Here is a 16432-nt window from a genome sequence, read left to right on the forward strand (position 1 = left end):
GTCAAACTCCACCACCAATGCTTTCGTCACACTTCCGTGTTGGTGGCAGTGGCAAAATCGCGAGGAAACCAATCAATTAATCCTATTAGACCTTTGTCTCCTCTCGGATAACAGTTGTAGTAATTTCTTCCTGTGTCCAGGTCTCATGGTTCAAGTGTTTGAACCTAAACCAAAACACGATGCTCTGCAAAGCAAGCGCCACCGCCGGCGCACCCCAGACCCAGACCAGCCACGGATCAGTAGTCGCCGGAAGCATGATTTCACCGATGGCGCTCGACAAAGCGTTCATGAAGAGGAAGAAGGCCACAACTACACCCTTCATTCCATCCGGAGAGCGTGCATATGCAAGCTCATATGCCGTGACATTGCAGAAACATTCGCTCAGGGCACTCAGGATAGTGTTAGGAAGCTGCCACCAGATGCTGATCGGGGCGACAGTATCACAAGTTGAAGCCAAACTTCCACATGGCGAGGTTGCATAGACGCGCCATTGCACAAGAGCACCAGCGAGACCCGCGAGGGTCGCTAGGAAAAAGCCGAATGTGATACGGCTGATTGGGCCGAAGTGAATGCGGTAGCGACGTAATGCGGGATAGATTACGAATGTCAGGACTGGGACGAAACATATGATGGTCAATGCGTTGAAGTTGGAGAGCACGTCGTTCGGTGCACCATTGGTGACCATGGATGCACCTTGGTTTGTGGTGATGGACCCGATACCACCATCGTTGAGGTTCCAGATCGGGTAGAACCAAAAGATGTCACAAGCGGCTGATACGTATTAGCATGTCACAGGATTTTGTTGGAAGTATGATGATTTAGTGGAGGTTTCAACATACCCACTGTCCGAGCAACGCTTTTCACATCTTTTTCTGTCCAGCTCACGGTGATACCCTTTTGCTGGAGGGTTGCGGGCTTTACCGCTTCCCAGAAGTTCTTGCGCCAGAACCGGAAACTGTTCTGTCGAAGCGCTGCGACAATTATTTTGAAAGCCTGCGAGATCTCAGAACTTCCAGATGGTGGCTTCTTATATGTTCTCTTGTACATTACTGCAAGCAGAAGAGGCAGCAAGAGATATATAGCGCCTGCCAAGAGGAACGAAAGCCAAAATCCGACGTACTTTTCGGAGTACGTAGTTGCAAGCATGAAGAAAGCGCCCACATTGACGAAGCCATAGAAGATCAACATAATTCTGTTCGATGTGGCTTCCGGGTCGACGATCACCTTTTCGCCAGACTTGAGCGTTTTGGTATAGGCCTTGTTGGTGGGGTTTTGGTCAAGCACAAGGGGTGATACGTTGGGCTTGAAGATCCCAGCGCCAAAAGACAAAAGGAGCAGCCCGATGATGAATGGGGGTGCTGCATTGGATGTGCCTCTCTGTAGAACAGAGGGGATGGCGCCGAATACTTGGATGATGTGGGCAACTCCACAGATTAGCACGCCCACGACGATGGCTTTATATCGGCCGATATGAACGTCGGCCCACCAACCCCCAAAGATTGGAATGACGTATGAGAGGAACAGGAATAGCAGTGTCAACCCAGATGACGCTTGGAGACCCATTCCTAGAGCGCCAGCTGTTTTCTGGGTTCCGCGAGGAGGTGCACCAGCTCCATTACCACCTTTACAGATATTCAGCAACAGTTTCCTCTTTTTTGGTTTGAAATAACTGACCTTCGGGGAGTGGAAACTGAATGAAGTTGCTGAAAACGGTCTTTGCTCCATAATAGGAAGCACGTTCGGCAAATTCGACTAGGCACAATGCGAACGAAACAAGAGGCAGCGATCCAGCAACTTTTCGAAGAGTTTGATTTTCCTCCTCAGTTGGAGGTGGGTACTGGGAATCCGCATCTGCTCCATTCTCTGAAAGCTCTTTGGAGCCATCAGAAGTACTGAGTGGTGATACCGCGATGTCCCCGTGACTATTCTCATTCGCCGAATAGGTAGCCGCTGGACGAGAGTTTAGCCAAGAGTCCAACTATAGCTTTGACATGGAAGCTCACCCATATTTAATAAACACTTCCTGCGTCTTCAATTGCAATACATGTGAGTCTGTTGCAAATCTTAAAAGAAAAAGACACAAGGCAAGTGAGAGAAAGAAAGAGGAAGAGGAAGAAGAGCAGAGGCGAGTACCTCGAAGTCAAAACTGGTCAAAAGCCATCATAACATGCCCCAGTTGGCGAGTGTAACGTAGAGTGATGGCGTTATTTTACGGCTGATGGTGTTCCTGTGTCTCTCCCCTTTGAACCTAGTGGGGATGGCAGCCCCACTCGAGGTTAATTCGAAGGTTCCACGCGGTAGCGGGCGTCAGTGCGCCCCTAGGGCCGGGAGTGGCTTCGGGAGTGCCTGCGGCATGATTGGGCATGATCCCGCAAGCACGATTTATCAACGTGTGACTCGCGGGTTGGAATTCCACTTTGTCCTTTGATCGTTCTCATCCATGGATAGACTAAGATCTCGGGCTCGGAGAATTCGAGGAGTTGCATTGTGCGACTGGATCACTTGTATTCGTTTCTACTTGAACAGTTCGACGTGAGAACGGTACGGAGTACTGATCCACTAGACGGGGAAGAATCTCATACTCCGTACCGGCTCGTAAAATGTCCGTAGGGAATGTATAGTCGTGGTGCCTAACCTAAACCCTACTCGCCAGTCTCGGCAGACCAAATAAGATGGGCCTCCGGCGACCTGTACACGAGGTTTGCCTGCATCAAGACCCTGGCTCAAGTGTGCAGCAAACAAGCTTAACCACCGAAACTCAAAACGTTTTATTTTTTTTTTACATAATTCACTGAAGTTCAACCCGGGCCAAAGATGTTGAGACCGGCAACAAACAAACAAAGAAAACCTGAGTTGCCGGAGTCTGATCAACCGTTGGCTAGTGTTGTGCACAAAAACGGGCTAGTATTGCGGAGGCTCTCGGATATCCCGCCCCAAAATCCAAGCTTGAAGCTACTTTTCCAATCTATCCTAGTTCGGAGATTGGATGTGATCTCAATAAACATCAAGATATTTGTAAACGCCGGTGGACAAGTCTCAGTTGTGGCAAATCCGAGCAAAGGTGGTCCAGGGGTTGAGCCAATTAATTTCGGAGGACGCGTCCTCTTGGTTTCCTCGTGTTTCGCAAACCCATGCGCTCACGCCATGTTCCAGAAATTTGCATCAGTTCGGTGCATTCGGCATCGGACCAATCAGAGCTGAGTGGTGGGTTCGTGGGGGAATGTAGATGTGTTGCGCATTGCATTCATAATACGCAGAATTTCTCAACCTGACAGCTAAATGATATGGGTTTAAGTAAGTTTTAATATCACCTCACTATACCGATTCTTACTGTCGCAAGATAATAGCCCAGAATACATTGGTTTGAAATTGACCCCTCCGTGCTCATCAAGGTACATTATTGCGTGATAAATCGCAAAATCGACGCCCAAAGTTCCTCACACACCATCAGACCTCAAAATGGCATGTTTCATCCTAGTGAGCCATGGCAATTCTACCAATGCGCCTCGCTTTTGTAGAGAGTTTTATGATCCTTTCCGCCATTGAGCTATAAATTGCGTGCCTCAGTCTCCCTAGGTGGGAATGAAGCTGTGTTCAACATGGGGATCTCTTTCCTCAATCTGTTTTTCGATATCATATCTTAGTGGCAAAATACCACAAATCTATCAAGGGTCTTGGTGGTCATTTTGTGAATATTGTGGTTGAAGTTTTAGAGATGGATCGTCTCTTTCCAGCCTCCCAGCTATCGCGCGATGCTTACTCCACTTATGCTAAATGCCAGGGCCTTGGCGTCTTTTATCAGGAGATTATACGCGGAGTTACATTCTATAGCTGAACACGATGCCTTGAAGCTGCAAACATTGGCATTAAACCTACTGCGCGGTTAGTTCCCAAGCTTCAGTGCCTAGATTGGCCCCCTACCCCCATGATCTCATTCTTATCTCGAATGTTGACATTCTATGCTCCGCAACAAAAGTTCCTTCCGTGCATTTTGAGACAGTAGGCCTATCAAGCGGGCTAAAACCCTCCGATTTCAGCAGGATGCGATACTTTATCGCGGCCTGAGCGAGTCCGTATATAGATCGTTCATCCCATGCATACTTAACCGTTTTCTCTCACTGCTGAGGTCAATGCACAAATTTCGAGGTTTTGAGAAGTGGTCTCGATATTAGTTAGACTGCAATATTTTGCCTCACGCCTCAGTCAGTCTGCTAGATTTTGACGGCGTCCCTCATACTCGATCAAGATGGGCTGGAGGCGGCCTTTCAGCGAACGGCAATCGGAGGCCAATGCTGTGAACCAAGATCATGATGAGCATACACCGGCTGCTGGGGGTCAATTTATCAGTGGAAAGGGTGGAAACGATGCGCCGCCGACATATCAAGATGCCTCAGGAGCGCCGGTCGAGAGTAATTCACCATTGGGATACTCGGTCGGGCCTGTTACAATCACCTTGCTGAACATCACAATGATGATTGGTGCCGGTATCTATTCTACACGTGAGTTACAAGACGCCTGTTGAGATGAATGATAGCTAACAACGTAAAGCATCGTCTATCCTGTCTGGCACTGGGTCAGTCGGCGTTAGTTTTGTCTACTGGACTCTTGGCTACTTGGTGCGTCTTCTTCATGATTAAAAAATACCATTGACTAATTTTCCGCTCCGCTAGATCTGTCTCACTTCTGGAGCTGTCTATCTAGAGTTCACTGCATACTTTCCCAGTCGATCTGGGTCAGAGGTCGTCTTTCTCGAGCAAGCATACCCTAGCCCTAAATGGCTATTCCCAACTACCTTCGCGGTACAAAGCGTCATTCTGTCTTTTGGAAGTGCGAATGCTACTGGTGAGGCAACTTTCTTCTGCGACTTTGATTCGCCCACTGACAAACCTCGATTCACAGTGATGGCCAAATATCTGATCGCCATTTCGGGCCATGCGGGCACTGACTGGCAAATTAAGGGCACAGCTCTGGCATGTTACAGCGCAGCTACATTGGGTAAGCGGCCCCTCACGGGTGATTTGGCCTCGCTTGATACTCACATCATCTAGCATTGGTATTCAACACAAAATACGCGTATTGGTTTTCAAATGCAGTTGGGCTGGTCAAGATTGGTACACTTCTTTTTGTTATTGTGACGGGTTTTGTTGTCTTGGGGGGCAACACCAAAGTCGAAAACCCAACCCTCAACTTCCAAGATGCATGGTCAGGAAGCTCCACAGCCTCTGCATACGGTTTTACAACCGCCTTGTATCGAATCATCTTTTCATACGGTGGCTACAACAACGCGTTTAACGTTGCCAACGAAGTCAAGGTATGACATTTGTTTTCCCGGCTTCCGGAAATGCGGACTGACGTCTTTATAGAATCCGGTCAGGTCATTGAAGATTTATGCCACAGTTGCTCTCACTGTCGTTTATGTGCTATACATGTTTGCGAATGTGGCATTTTTCGCTGCTAGTGAGTCTACAACAAAGCCTTGCGGCCTGAGTTGTCATGCTGACCAACTGTTGCTTCATAGTTCCCCAAGAAGAGATCAAGGAATCCGACCTGACCACCGCCGGTTTGTTTTTCGAGAAGGTCTTTGGCAACAGTGGCGCAATCCGCGGTCTCAACTTCCTCATCGCGCTGGCTTCATTCGGTAACATGATCTCCGTGATCATCGGGCTATCGCGTGGTATCAGAGAATGCGGTCGACAAGGAGTTCTACCGTGGACGCGATTCTGGGTCTCCACCAAGCCTTTTGGCACTCCGTTGGGGCCATACGGTGTCATTTGGGGTATAACCATGCTGATGATTCTTGCCATCCCTGCCGGCGACGCCTTCACTTTCGGTTCGTTCGTCCCTACTTCCTTTCTTAGCGACTCGCCCGGTGTGACCCTGATGCTAATATTAATCTAGTCAATGATCTCAAGATCATTCCTTCGGCAATCTTCAACCTCGCGATGGGTATAGGCCTTTACATCGTCCGCTGGCGTCGCAAGCAGGCTAATCTCCCTGAGCCTGAGTTCAAGGCTTGGCATATCGTGATTCTGTTCAACATTCTAGTCCAGCTTTACCTCCTGGTCATGCCCTGGTATCCACCTGCCGGCGGCCAATATGCGGGCGATGTCAGCTTTTGGTATGCAGCTTCCGCTGTGACAGGAATCGGAATGTGAGTCAGCCCCTGCTTCACCTTGCTCCGTTGCAGCTGCAGGTCCTTTTTGGTGCTAACGTCATACCGTTTCTCCAGTCTGATTGCTTGTGGTATTTATTACTGGCTTTGGGCTTTCATCATCCCCAAATACAGGGGCTACAAGCTGCGACAGGAGCTTGTCGACTTGGGCGGTGGTGTTCAAAGCAATAAGTTGAGGAAGATTCCTGTTGCCGAATTGGAAGAATGGGATGCGACTCACGACAAAGCTGGTGGCAGAATCGATGGGGTGGCTGAAGAGATTCAGGTCCAGACCAAGTCCAGCGAGACTTATTTCGATAGATTCGAGAGGAAGAAGGACACCAACACGGTCTTAGATGCTTCGGTCTAGGTTGGACAGGCGGTGCTCGATGCTGTTTTGATTTTACAAACTGAATATCGACAATCTTGGAACCTTGGAAGATTACCACGTTGTGTCCATCGGTCGTTTCCATGGTTCAAGTATTGACCAAAGGTTCCAAGGTTGGTCGGAAACGGATACAAACTTCTCAGGTTGGAAATGTATATATTGTGTTGATCACATCCACGGATCGGACTCCAAAATTGCGTTACAATTTCCCATCCATTCCAAGGCGAACAAGCTTTTCTTCGGAACCAGTCACATAGACCTTTGAAACTGTGAATAGACAGGGAGATAGTTTCGAGCATCTCGGCCATGCCCATCGGGACCGATCCTGACCGCCCCCGAGGTCGCCCACATTCGTCACCCTAGTCGGTGACGCGACTCTACAATCTGTCGCTTTCTCCCACATTTTGTCGTCCAAATGATCGATTGATCCTCTACTTGACAACTGCTCTGATACATTCCCCCATGGAGGTACGGCAATGGGTTTCTTTCGGACGGGGTTCACGCCATTCATCGCCCCGAGCCAACTAGGCAATTAGGGGGTTCGAGCTTTATTCACTGGGGCGCTCCTTCGATGCGAGCCATTACTCAAATATAGTTTACCGGAAAGGAACCTAAGCTAGTGGATCGACTATCGGACTAATCAACCTAGGTTGGTTCTATCCGGGGCCATCTCAAGAACCCGACATGCACCTGGACAAATGAGCTTCAGAGCCATATATATTTGCATCTCATGACCCAAAGAGCCCGTATTTGGATAAATCTTGCTAGATTGTTAATTAATAAAATCCGACACCGGCATCTTCGGAGCATCGAGGTTCAACAAAAAGGCATATTGTCGTTGCTGTTGTCGTTGTCTGATAGCTTGGGCAGTGATGGCCAATGATTGCCATGCACCATCAAGTTATCAAACCCCGAATACGATGCTGTTTTCTCCCTATATTATCTCATGTTATCTCAGACCTGGAAGCAGGGACAGCCGAGGAGCGAACCAGAGAGGTCAAGCCATGCTGAGGGGAGAACGGGAAGAGCGGAACGCGGCTGAGGCCATCTCGCCAAGACCTTGCCAAGCTTTTCACTCTGCCCCCTCTGGCTTTCTTCACTTGAGCTTCCTCCTCTGTCAAACGCATTGCCCTGCAAGTCATTGAGCGACCATTCAACTGTCCTCATTTCATGTCTCTCTTTCTCGCTCATGAAGACCACGACAGCCATAACGCGATAAAATCATTTAATCCTCGTATTGAAGGACGCTCTTGGCATCTGTCGGCGATGAGCCCGTGCGCAGTGGCGTCAGCAGGTACTCCGTCCGGTGCCTGCAGCTCCGTCCAAATGCCTCAGGGTAGCATCTGCATGGAACTTCTGCAGGCTCAATGCAGCTTACTTGAAACCGAGCGAATGAGTATATAGTGCCTCGTATAGCGAGCGGGGGCCTGGGACCATCTTGCCCTGCAGAACAGGGTCCACTCGGCTATAAAGCTCCGATAAAAAGCTCGATTTCAAGACTCAGATGCAGTTGTTTTGCCTCGAAGATATTCAAAGACAGTAATTTGAGGGACACGATGCTATCTGGAGTGGCCCTTCTCCTTCTGGCGGTGGTGTCCGCCAAACCGGGTATGTTTTTTCTTCCTGCAGTCATTCAATATAGATCTAAAGCAAGGTCTGCAGTGGTTCCAAGACAGGACACCGATGCTACACCTACCAGCACTGTGCCGTCTGGTGAATCTGATCAATGCACCAGCTCGACTAGCAGTCAGTGGTTAAGCATCTGCGACACAACTATCTTCTGGCCCACGTCAACCGACTACTTCTACGGACCGACAGACGGCCCAGAGGCATCTGTTGTCTCCTGTAATGCCGAATGGGTTGAGTACAACGAACGGGCCACGGGACTGGGGTATCTCGGAGTCACTTCCACTTCCACGTCCTATTCACCCTATTTCACCAGCACCGGAGCTTGCAGCACCGAGGTCCGCCTCGAAGGCCGCCTTGACCCGCATACCGGTCCGGTAACCACACTCTGTGATGGAGTGACGCGGGCTCTGGGTCCTCGAGAAACCGTGACAGACTACTGGCCCGGCACGGGTCCCTGTGTTTCCTCCGAGCTTACCTGGACTGAAGTTCTACAACTCACCCGTACACCTTCGTCAATCCCGAGCTGCACGCTCAATGTCCAAGATTGTATCCCAATCTGGCAGACCTATAGCAGTCTTTCGAGCGCTTATCAAGCCTCGGTCACTAGTACCATATCAGGAGACATCAACAGTCCCATCGAACCAAGTGCTTGTCCGACCCCTACGAGAGACTACAGTGATCCAAACGTGTGCGACAACTGCCATTATCTCCCCGGTACAGCCACCTTCTTCTATTGGCCAGTGGCGACCAGTGGAGGAGGTCTCTGTGATCGAAATGGAACCACCATCCCTGCCACCCGGACCGGGGACGGTCCCAACACTGCCGTTGTCGACGGAAATACATTTGTATCCCCCAGCGTTTATGTCTCTTTTACCGCCATCTCCGCTTATAGCAACCAACGCGCCCACCCTGGTGGACCCTGTGGCGGAGCTCATGAGAACGTGATTATCTCTGTCGACCCAGAGGCGGTCACATCCTACCGCAATCACAGGAATGCAAAGTACCCAACAATCGGAACTGCCTATCCATTTGATTTCTCCGAATACCAAAAGCACCAAGTTGGAGAATATAACATGCCTCTGATCCCTTGGGACCAATACATCGCTGCGTCTCAGTGTCAGTTAAGAACGGATGGATGCAGCATGGTTCGTGATGACTATCTCCCGTGGCTTGAGGTGCCCGATGTGATGACGCAGATTGACCCCCTGTGGACAAGCTGTCATCGCTCGTGGTATATGCCTCCTGTCAGCCTTGTGCCTTTGGCGAGCGACCTAGAGACGCAACCAACGGCCACGGCAGAGGCGAGTAGCATTCTACCTACTCCGGCAACCCCTTCGTCTGGGCTGGCTGCGCCAACTCCGACGCCTACTTGAGAGAGCAACACTGGAGTGATTTCCATTTGGTTAGTCCCAGGTCATACTTGATGTCATTTAATTAGCCAATGACTCGCGATCCGGACGACTAATAGTATCGAAATCCCCGTGGACACTGTTTATATTCATTTCTACGATTTCCATTCTATCTATCCCCAAAACCTCGGGAAATGGCACTGAAACCCCAAAAGAAGACTTGAGATTAAAAAGAAAATCCAGGCCCCCGCGTCACTTAGTAGACAGATCCGAGGGTACGGGACCCATCGGGAAAAAAGAAACGTGGTTCCAGAGGGGGTCGAACCCTCGACTTTCACGTTATTAGCATGACACTCTAACCAACTGAGTTATGGAACCATTTGATATATTTGGAGCTCTGGACTTATGTTATATGAGACAACAGCACCCACCAGCATGTTCAAACTTGTGTTCTCACCAAATCATCCTCAATGCTAGTGATGTCGCTTCAAACTTCGAACTCTGTACACTATACTCTGTACTCCGTACTAGGTATAACTCGTGCGGTCAACTGCAAGATCGGCAGGTGCTTCGCCCTGAAGAAAAGTACAACAGGGGGCCAAAGGCTAATGCCCACTTCGCCTAATAACTTTACCCGCGTTCGAGCATCTGAACAGCATCGGCCTTGCGGCTTGCTCGCCAATAGACCTCACAGAGGATCTGGAGCAGCTTCTTTTTTTTTTTTTTTTTTTTTTTTCAGAGTCGAGAGCCTCAGAAAGAGAAAACCAAAATTAGGGGAAAATAACGTTTGAATGACAAGGCAGACTGACGATGTTTCAGACGCTGGCCCCCGCATAGCCCCGGCGCCAAGACGGGCCACAGACCCTTGCGCGACTCTTATTTATTCTGCTGCCGCCGTAGAATTACAAAATGTTTTGCGCTGTAAATCGAAATGGACTCAGCTCATAGGGAAGAGGCGCAGGAGGCCTCCGAAGCACTGGTGTCTCCTGTGCATTCACACGAGGAACCGCCAAATGTGAACAATCGGCCCACCAGCCTCCCCGCCGAGCCTCATCCCGAACCAGCAAACGAGCCTCTGGTGGCGGAGAGCGCTGACGAGAGCCAGAAGCCGAGCAAAGAAAAACCATCAATATGGAAGCTCGTCTCGGATTTATTTATCTGGGAGGTACTGGCTATGATTCTATCCTCGGGGCTCCTCGTCGCTATCGTGGTGCTGCTGAGTCAATATGATGACAAGCCACAGCCGACTTGGAAATATGTATCGCTCAACTCGGTAATCTCCTGGTTGAGTACGATATCAAAGGGGTGTGTCTTGTTTTGCCTCAGCGAGGGAATCGGACAGCTCAAGTGGGTCTGGTTCACGCGAAAGACGCAGCCATTGGTTGATTTGAGCACTTTTGATGGAGCCAGTCGGGGCATTTGGGGGTGCGGTGCCTTGGTTTGGAGGCTGCGGGCAAAGTATGCATTCTCTGAATCCATGTTGGTTTGTCCTGAGGGCCTAACGATCTATAGACATTTTGCAGCCCTTGGCAGTTTGGCGGTCATCCTGGCTCTCGCCTTTGATCCCTTCATTCAGAACTTGATACACTACTACCCCAAGCTGATCCCCGATCCGTCGGGGAATGCAGTTGTTGCAAGCAACTCGCTATACTCAGCGCTAGGCCCACCAGTGGGTATCGGTAAGTCGCAAAACGCGAAGACTTATTCGCAAGTTTCTGACGCAGTTGTACAGGAGATAACTATGTCAACGCGGAGATGAAGGCCAACGTCTACAATGCGCTCTTTAACAGCGATACATCACACCCCTGGGCCACTCCACGATACACATGCACGTCTGGTAATTGCACCTGGGATCCGGTCGCCGCATTGGAGATGAGAGCAAGCTGCACGAATATCACAGACAAATTGAAATTCGAAATATACAACGGAACTCTCGGCATAGTCAACCCAAACACGACCATTCAAAGCAAGTCAATATACTTGACAGGTATCGGGGAAAACCTCACCGCGGACGTGATGCTGGACAGCGTCTGGGGACAACCTGTCGCGTTGGGCGTCCTAAACCCGCTTGTTTACAACAAGAGTATCATACCTCCTATTCAACTGATCGCTCCAGACGGCGTACTGGGCAAAGACGTATGGAGCCATACCACGGATCCCGACGTCGTGAACCCGGTGTGGCAGGCGATGGAATGCAGTATTGAACCGATCGTACGAAGCTTCCGTCCAAGTGTCGCCGAGGGCCACTATTCCGAAGACACGATCGACACCTGGACCAACGGGTCTTTCAAAGATTACTACATGGGCAGTGACTACAGCTTGAAGCCCCCCTGGGGTCCAGAGAAGGGCGTCGAAAAAGGAAAAGTGTTCACTATCACCAAGCGGTCTTTAACATCAATCCGGTACTTCTTTCAACAGTTCTTCCCTGGTCGAGCCTCAATGGACCCTTTTGGATTCAGCTTCATTTCCGATAGTGATTCCGTGACACCATACGCATCTAACGTCCAGACTCAAACAAAATCAGCCTCCGAATACGCCAGTGGGGACTTGATGCAGCTCATGGCTATCTCGAATATTACCCTGTGCCCGTCTCAAAGTGCCGACAAACTGAAGTGTGCTATGGAAAATGTCGCGAAGGCTATGTCGAAGGCCATTCGGGATCAATCGTCGTCACCTACAAATCTGACCACTGTCTCCGGAGAGGCGATGACTAGCTCAACGCATATCTCTATTCACTGGCAATGGATTATTCTGCCTGCGGTGGTGTGGCTTTTGGGTCTTGTCACTCTGTTAGGGACTATGTGGAAGACGCGGCGGACTATGGTCCCTACGTGGAAGAACGAGACCATGCCGATCATCGCTTTGTGTCGGAATAGTCAGAATGAGAAGCCGCAGAGTGATCAAGGGCTGGAGACTGAGAGGGCGATGTTATATAAAAGTGATGGCAAAATGGTCATGTGTGGATAGTGTCTATAGCGGTTCACTTAATGTTTTGATGTATTAATCACAAGGAAGAAGAACATGAAGCCCCAGGGCTTGCTTCACTGAATTACCGTCAGAGTTTCTAGTAAAAGTGAAGTGAGCAGCAAGGATGCAGGTGCCGAGACTGGGAGACACCATGTAGCCAAAGGGGGTAGTCAAAAGGAGATTGGTCTCGGCGGCACTCAGTTTCAAGCTTTATATTCTTTCGATGCATAGTATTCTTCTTTCTCTTCCTTTCTTCTCTTCTCTCAGTTTGCTTCACTTCACTTCCATCACTTCACGTCTCTGCTTTTCAAGCCGATAGAGTGATCAAGTCATCCCATTCTCTTTAATCCCAAGAAGGGTACGCCATTTCCAGGCCGTTCTCTTCCCCACAGGCTCCCTTGACTATTCTTCCTCCGACACACACCCCCGCGGCGGTAAGTGCATTGTCAACCGATATTTCTCTCTGATTTTTGATGTTTAACTAACACTTCTGGTTCATAAGAAGGCTACCTTCCAAGAACCCACCAGCAGCCAAAAGAGGTCAGGTCGGGGTCAGGGCGACTGCACCCTGCCCGTGACCTTTCTCAACGGTCCAAAATGACGGAAAAACTACACCTTTTGTTTGACCTTCCGCCTGAGATACTTCTCATGGTCTCGGAATATCTATCAGACGCTGATGTCGCCAGTCTCGCATTGTGCAACCATGGATTGCTCTCATTTTTCCCGAGAGCACTCCAGAAAATATCTTCCGTCGGCAATAGATCACTCTGGTTCAGGGAAATCCCGAAGTCAAGAAGTGACCTCTTAACCCGTCTCTCTCATGACTCGCCAGAGTTTCATTTCTGCTTTAATTGCCAAATGCTCGCCCGCTCGCAAGATGTAGAATTACCCAACGGGTGGCTTTCAGCGAGCCACAGTGGAGATCATATTGATGAGTGTTTACCATCTCAGACAGTGTGGATGCCTGTTCTCCGTCTGTTTAGGGAAGCAAATCCACCTGAAGAAAATATCACATTTGGCAGAGAAAGCGGAGTCTGCTTTCGCATCTATTATGTTCACGTCCAACTCGCGATGCGTGCGCTTCGCTGCGGACCTCAGTTTGGAATTCCTATTGAAGCCTTCTCTTTTACCAAAGTGGAAATTGGGGTTGAACACCATTTTGTGACCGACTACGACCAAGACTCCACGACATCTCATGGGGCAGGAGAAGAGGAGAGAGACGAAGACGCAAGCGAAGGAGATGGAGATGAACATGAAGTACACAAAGAACTCGACGAGGAGCGCGAACCACAATATTTTTCCCTCCCCCAGACAACACTCTTTTCACTCGACGCCCGAGCCGAGTCCAATCCTCCGAACTTCTACATCCGAAGCCAGTGTTTGCTCGTTTTGCCCAAAGACAGAATACTCAACTGGGTCCTGAAAACGGATGAACGAATCAGTAATGACACATGTCCTTGTCTAACGATTGGCCCGGATTCCGGGTTTCAGGCGTCCATCGAAAGCCTTGTCGGAGAGTATGTCAGAGACCATGACAAGACTCCTCAACGCGAAGGACAATGCGACAAATGTTGCATGTCGTGGCTCATAAAGATGCGCACTATCAATGATTCTGAAGCTTGCTTCAACTTGACCCAGTGGCGGAACTTGGGGAGTGGATTAGATCCATTGGAGAGCCAGTGGCTCTTTCATGCATCCACGGAATTGGCTAATCACAGTGTCCTGGGAGAAGGCCAGAGATGTGACCCCCGACAGAAAGTTGAGAAAGAGCTTGCCCCGACTGGGGGATTAAACGCCCTATCGGAGAAGGAACTGTTTGATCGAAATATCTCCTGGCTGGATAGTCGGGCATATGAAACTGTAATGACCCCCTCTATCAATGGAAATTGGTGGCTGAACGTATGGGAGTACATGCCAAGACGAAACAAGGAAGAGGATTCCCTGCTTTAGATTGTTTCTATCGAAGCAACAGGTCGTCAACTCTCATCCGCAGCTTATCCCAACTTCGTCTTTCATCCATCGTCCTCTTCCCCTGCGGCAGCGTCCCTTGCACACCGCCCATACGGACAGGCCGATATTCACAGGATTTAGAGACCTGGTCGACCTCAGTTTCTTGGCTATCTGCACTTTGCCTGACGAAGAATTCCCATGAGACCCAGTGTCTGATTATGGTTGTGACATGGCATACTTGACAAATACTTAATGCTTTCTTTGCTCCAGATTGATACCATGGACACCGCCGTAATTCACCAAAAAGGTAGCTTCGACTTGTCAAGAGATCGGAGTAAGGATCCATGGAGCACGCATGACTTGTAAGCGCTGGGTAGCTAGTGCGTCCGCAATTCTCCACCTGGGCAGTTTCTCCAACATTCATACGTTGAAATGGTCTTTTACCAGGATGAAAAGGAAGATCGAGTTGTAGAAGAGTAAACAAAACATATATTTCTAAAGGAAACGCTCATTTCATGTCATTGACAATATGTGTCATGGATATTTTCATGGACCCAAATAGTCCAGAAGGGGAATCATAAGAAAGAATGGATAACAAAGGCGCATCAAGGGCGACTGTGGAAAGTCTACCAGCGGAGGACCTTGGTGGGGAAGTACTCATTGATGAGCTCCATGTAGTAAGGCTGTGAATGAATGATTAGCATGCGAAACCTGAATGATTGACAAATGATACATACCTTGAGCTCAGTGATACTGGGGATTCCATCGCTCTTGCTGTACAGATCATATGGGTTGAAAGCCTTAACAGCGCGGAGCATATCACGGTCATGATCGTTCATGAACTCGTGGTAGGCACCCTGGTTGTGCCATGGGTAGAAGGAGTGGTAGCGAATCATAGCGAGAGCCTCATCGGGGAGGGTAGACTGCTCCTTGGCAATGTGGTAGAGGTACTCGTCGTGGCCCCAGGAGAGCATGACCTTATCGAGACCGCAGCCAGGGCTGTAGATACCGTACTTAGTATCGTAGATCTTGTGACCGTAGTCCTCGTTGTCAACGAAAGAGTCACGTCCGTAGATGATCTTCTCATCGAAGCCGCAACCGACGGGGAAAGTGTCACCGACAACATCCCACTGGCCGTCGGCACCGAAGAAGAAGAGCAGCTTGCCAAGGTCGTGGATGAGACCGGTCAGCTGCATCCAGCGGGGCTTGCCGTCGCGGCGGATGGCCTCGGCGGACTGGAGCAGGTGCTCGATCTGGGACAGGCTGGTGTCGGGGTCGGACTCGTCGATCAGGGTGTTGAGCTTCTCCATGGCTTCCCAGACAGTCATCTCGGCGCGGGTCTTGCTGTGGAAATCGTGGCGGGCCTTGAGGTTGTAGGCGACGGTCTGCTTGGTGTGCTGCTCCTTGTAAAAGTTCTTGACGCGGTCGCAAGCATCTTCGTATTGACGGAAGTTGGTCTTGTCCTTCTCCTTGTCGAACTCGGACTCCTCGTAAAGACCCTTGTCTTCGGCGAGTTTCTCAGCCTCACGCTTCTTCATGTCCTTGAGGACATTGACCTCGTCGATGGCGTCGGAGAGGTCCTCGAGGGCCTGGCCATCCCGCTTGGGGAAGACGGGGGTGGCCTGTGGGGAGACGGCGACGGGTGCCATTGTGAATTGATCAAGAAAACTTGTGCTTCTTGTGCAGATGAGGTTTATTTTAGGGTTTCAAGTCTCGTCGAATGAGATTGTTTGCTTATCAAAGGGAGGCTTGAAAGATAGTAGACCAGATCCTAGGATGGAAGCGTATATATAGGCTCCGGGGTACCGAGATTGATCATAGCAGGAAATCGCGTCCAGATTTCCGATCTCCGCGGTTGTGCGCTGAGGATTACCCCAGAAAATCCCGAATTAGCCATGATTCTGCGGCACGAGAATCATCGCTGTGAAACATCACGGATTCCGGCTTCCGTACTGGAGGAAGGTTTGGACGGTGGTGCCCTGGAAGGACGCTGATTGG

At 49.8% G+C, this 16432-nt stretch overlaps 7 protein-coding genes across 7 annotated transcripts; 4 read left to right on the plus strand and 3 right to left on the minus strand.

Annotated features, from left to right (window-relative positions):
* Positions 1 to 85: 85 nt before the first annotated feature.
* N7506_001492 (putative MFS peptide transporter) lies at positions 86 to 2007 on the minus strand (the record flags this gene model as incomplete). The annotated part of the gene is made up of 4 exons (XM_056950788.1): positions 86 to 771; positions 840 to 1622; positions 1675 to 1950; positions 2004 to 2007. The coding sequence occupies 4 exons, from the start codon at positions 2005 to 2007 to the stop codon at positions 86 to 88; spliced, it is 1749 nt and encodes a 582-aa protein (XP_056816703.1).
* A 2239-nt stretch (positions 2008 to 4246) lies between these two features.
* N7506_001493 (uncharacterized protein) lies at positions 4247 to 6521 on the plus strand (the record flags this gene model as incomplete). The annotated part of the gene is made up of 8 exons (XM_056950789.1): positions 4247 to 4499; positions 4549 to 4616; positions 4671 to 4995; positions 5049 to 5311; positions 5364 to 5457; positions 5519 to 5830; positions 5899 to 6151; positions 6230 to 6521. The coding sequence occupies 8 exons, from the start codon at positions 4247 to 4249 to the stop codon at positions 6519 to 6521; spliced, it is 1860 nt and encodes a 619-aa protein (XP_056816704.1).
* Positions 6522 to 7493: 972 nt separating this feature from the next.
* On the minus strand, positions 7494 to 7748 carry N7506_001494 (uncharacterized protein; the record flags this gene model as incomplete). Its single annotated transcript, XM_056950790.1, has 1 exon — positions 7494 to 7748. One exon carries the CDS (start codon positions 7746 to 7748, stop codon positions 7494 to 7496), a length of 255 nt encoding a protein of 84 aa, XP_056816705.1.
* Positions 7749 to 8095: 347 nt separating this feature from the next.
* On the plus strand, positions 8096 to 9541 carry N7506_001495 (uncharacterized protein; the record flags this gene model as incomplete). The annotated part of the gene is made up of 2 exons (XM_056950791.1): positions 8096 to 8147; positions 8202 to 9541. The coding sequence occupies 2 exons, from the start codon at positions 8096 to 8098 to the stop codon at positions 9539 to 9541; spliced, it is 1392 nt and encodes a 463-aa protein (XP_056816706.1).
* A 907-nt stretch (positions 9542 to 10448) lies between these two features.
* On the plus strand, positions 10449 to 12484 carry N7506_001496 (DUF3176 domain-containing protein; the record flags this gene model as incomplete). Its single annotated transcript, XM_056950792.1, has 3 exons — positions 10449 to 10975; positions 11030 to 11196; positions 11250 to 12484. 3 exons carry the CDS (start codon positions 10449 to 10451, stop codon positions 12482 to 12484), a joined length of 1929 nt encoding a protein of 642 aa, XP_056816707.1.
* Positions 12485 to 13555: 1071 nt separating this feature from the next.
* N7506_001497 (uncharacterized protein) lies at positions 13556 to 14434 on the plus strand (the record flags this gene model as incomplete). Its single annotated transcript, XM_056950793.1, has 1 exon — positions 13556 to 14434. The coding sequence occupies one exon, from the start codon at positions 13556 to 13558 to the stop codon at positions 14432 to 14434; it is 879 nt and encodes a 292-aa protein (XP_056816708.1).
* Positions 14435 to 15060: 626 nt separating this feature from the next.
* On the minus strand, positions 15061 to 16083 carry N7506_001498 (inositol oxygenase; the record flags this gene model as incomplete). Its single annotated transcript, XM_056950794.1, has 2 exons — positions 15061 to 15117; positions 15172 to 16083. The coding sequence occupies 2 exons, from the start codon at positions 16081 to 16083 to the stop codon at positions 15061 to 15063; spliced, it is 969 nt and encodes a 322-aa protein (XP_056816709.1).
* Positions 16084 to 16432: the final 349 nt, after the last annotated feature.

The sequence above is a fragment of the Penicillium brevicompactum genome (assembly GCF_028827555.1).
Source record: "Penicillium brevicompactum strain IBT 35665 chromosome Unknown utg000001l_segment0_segment0, whole genome shotgun sequence".
Classification (NCBI taxonomy): domain Eukaryota; kingdom Fungi; phylum Ascomycota; class Eurotiomycetes; order Eurotiales; family Aspergillaceae; genus Penicillium; species Penicillium brevicompactum.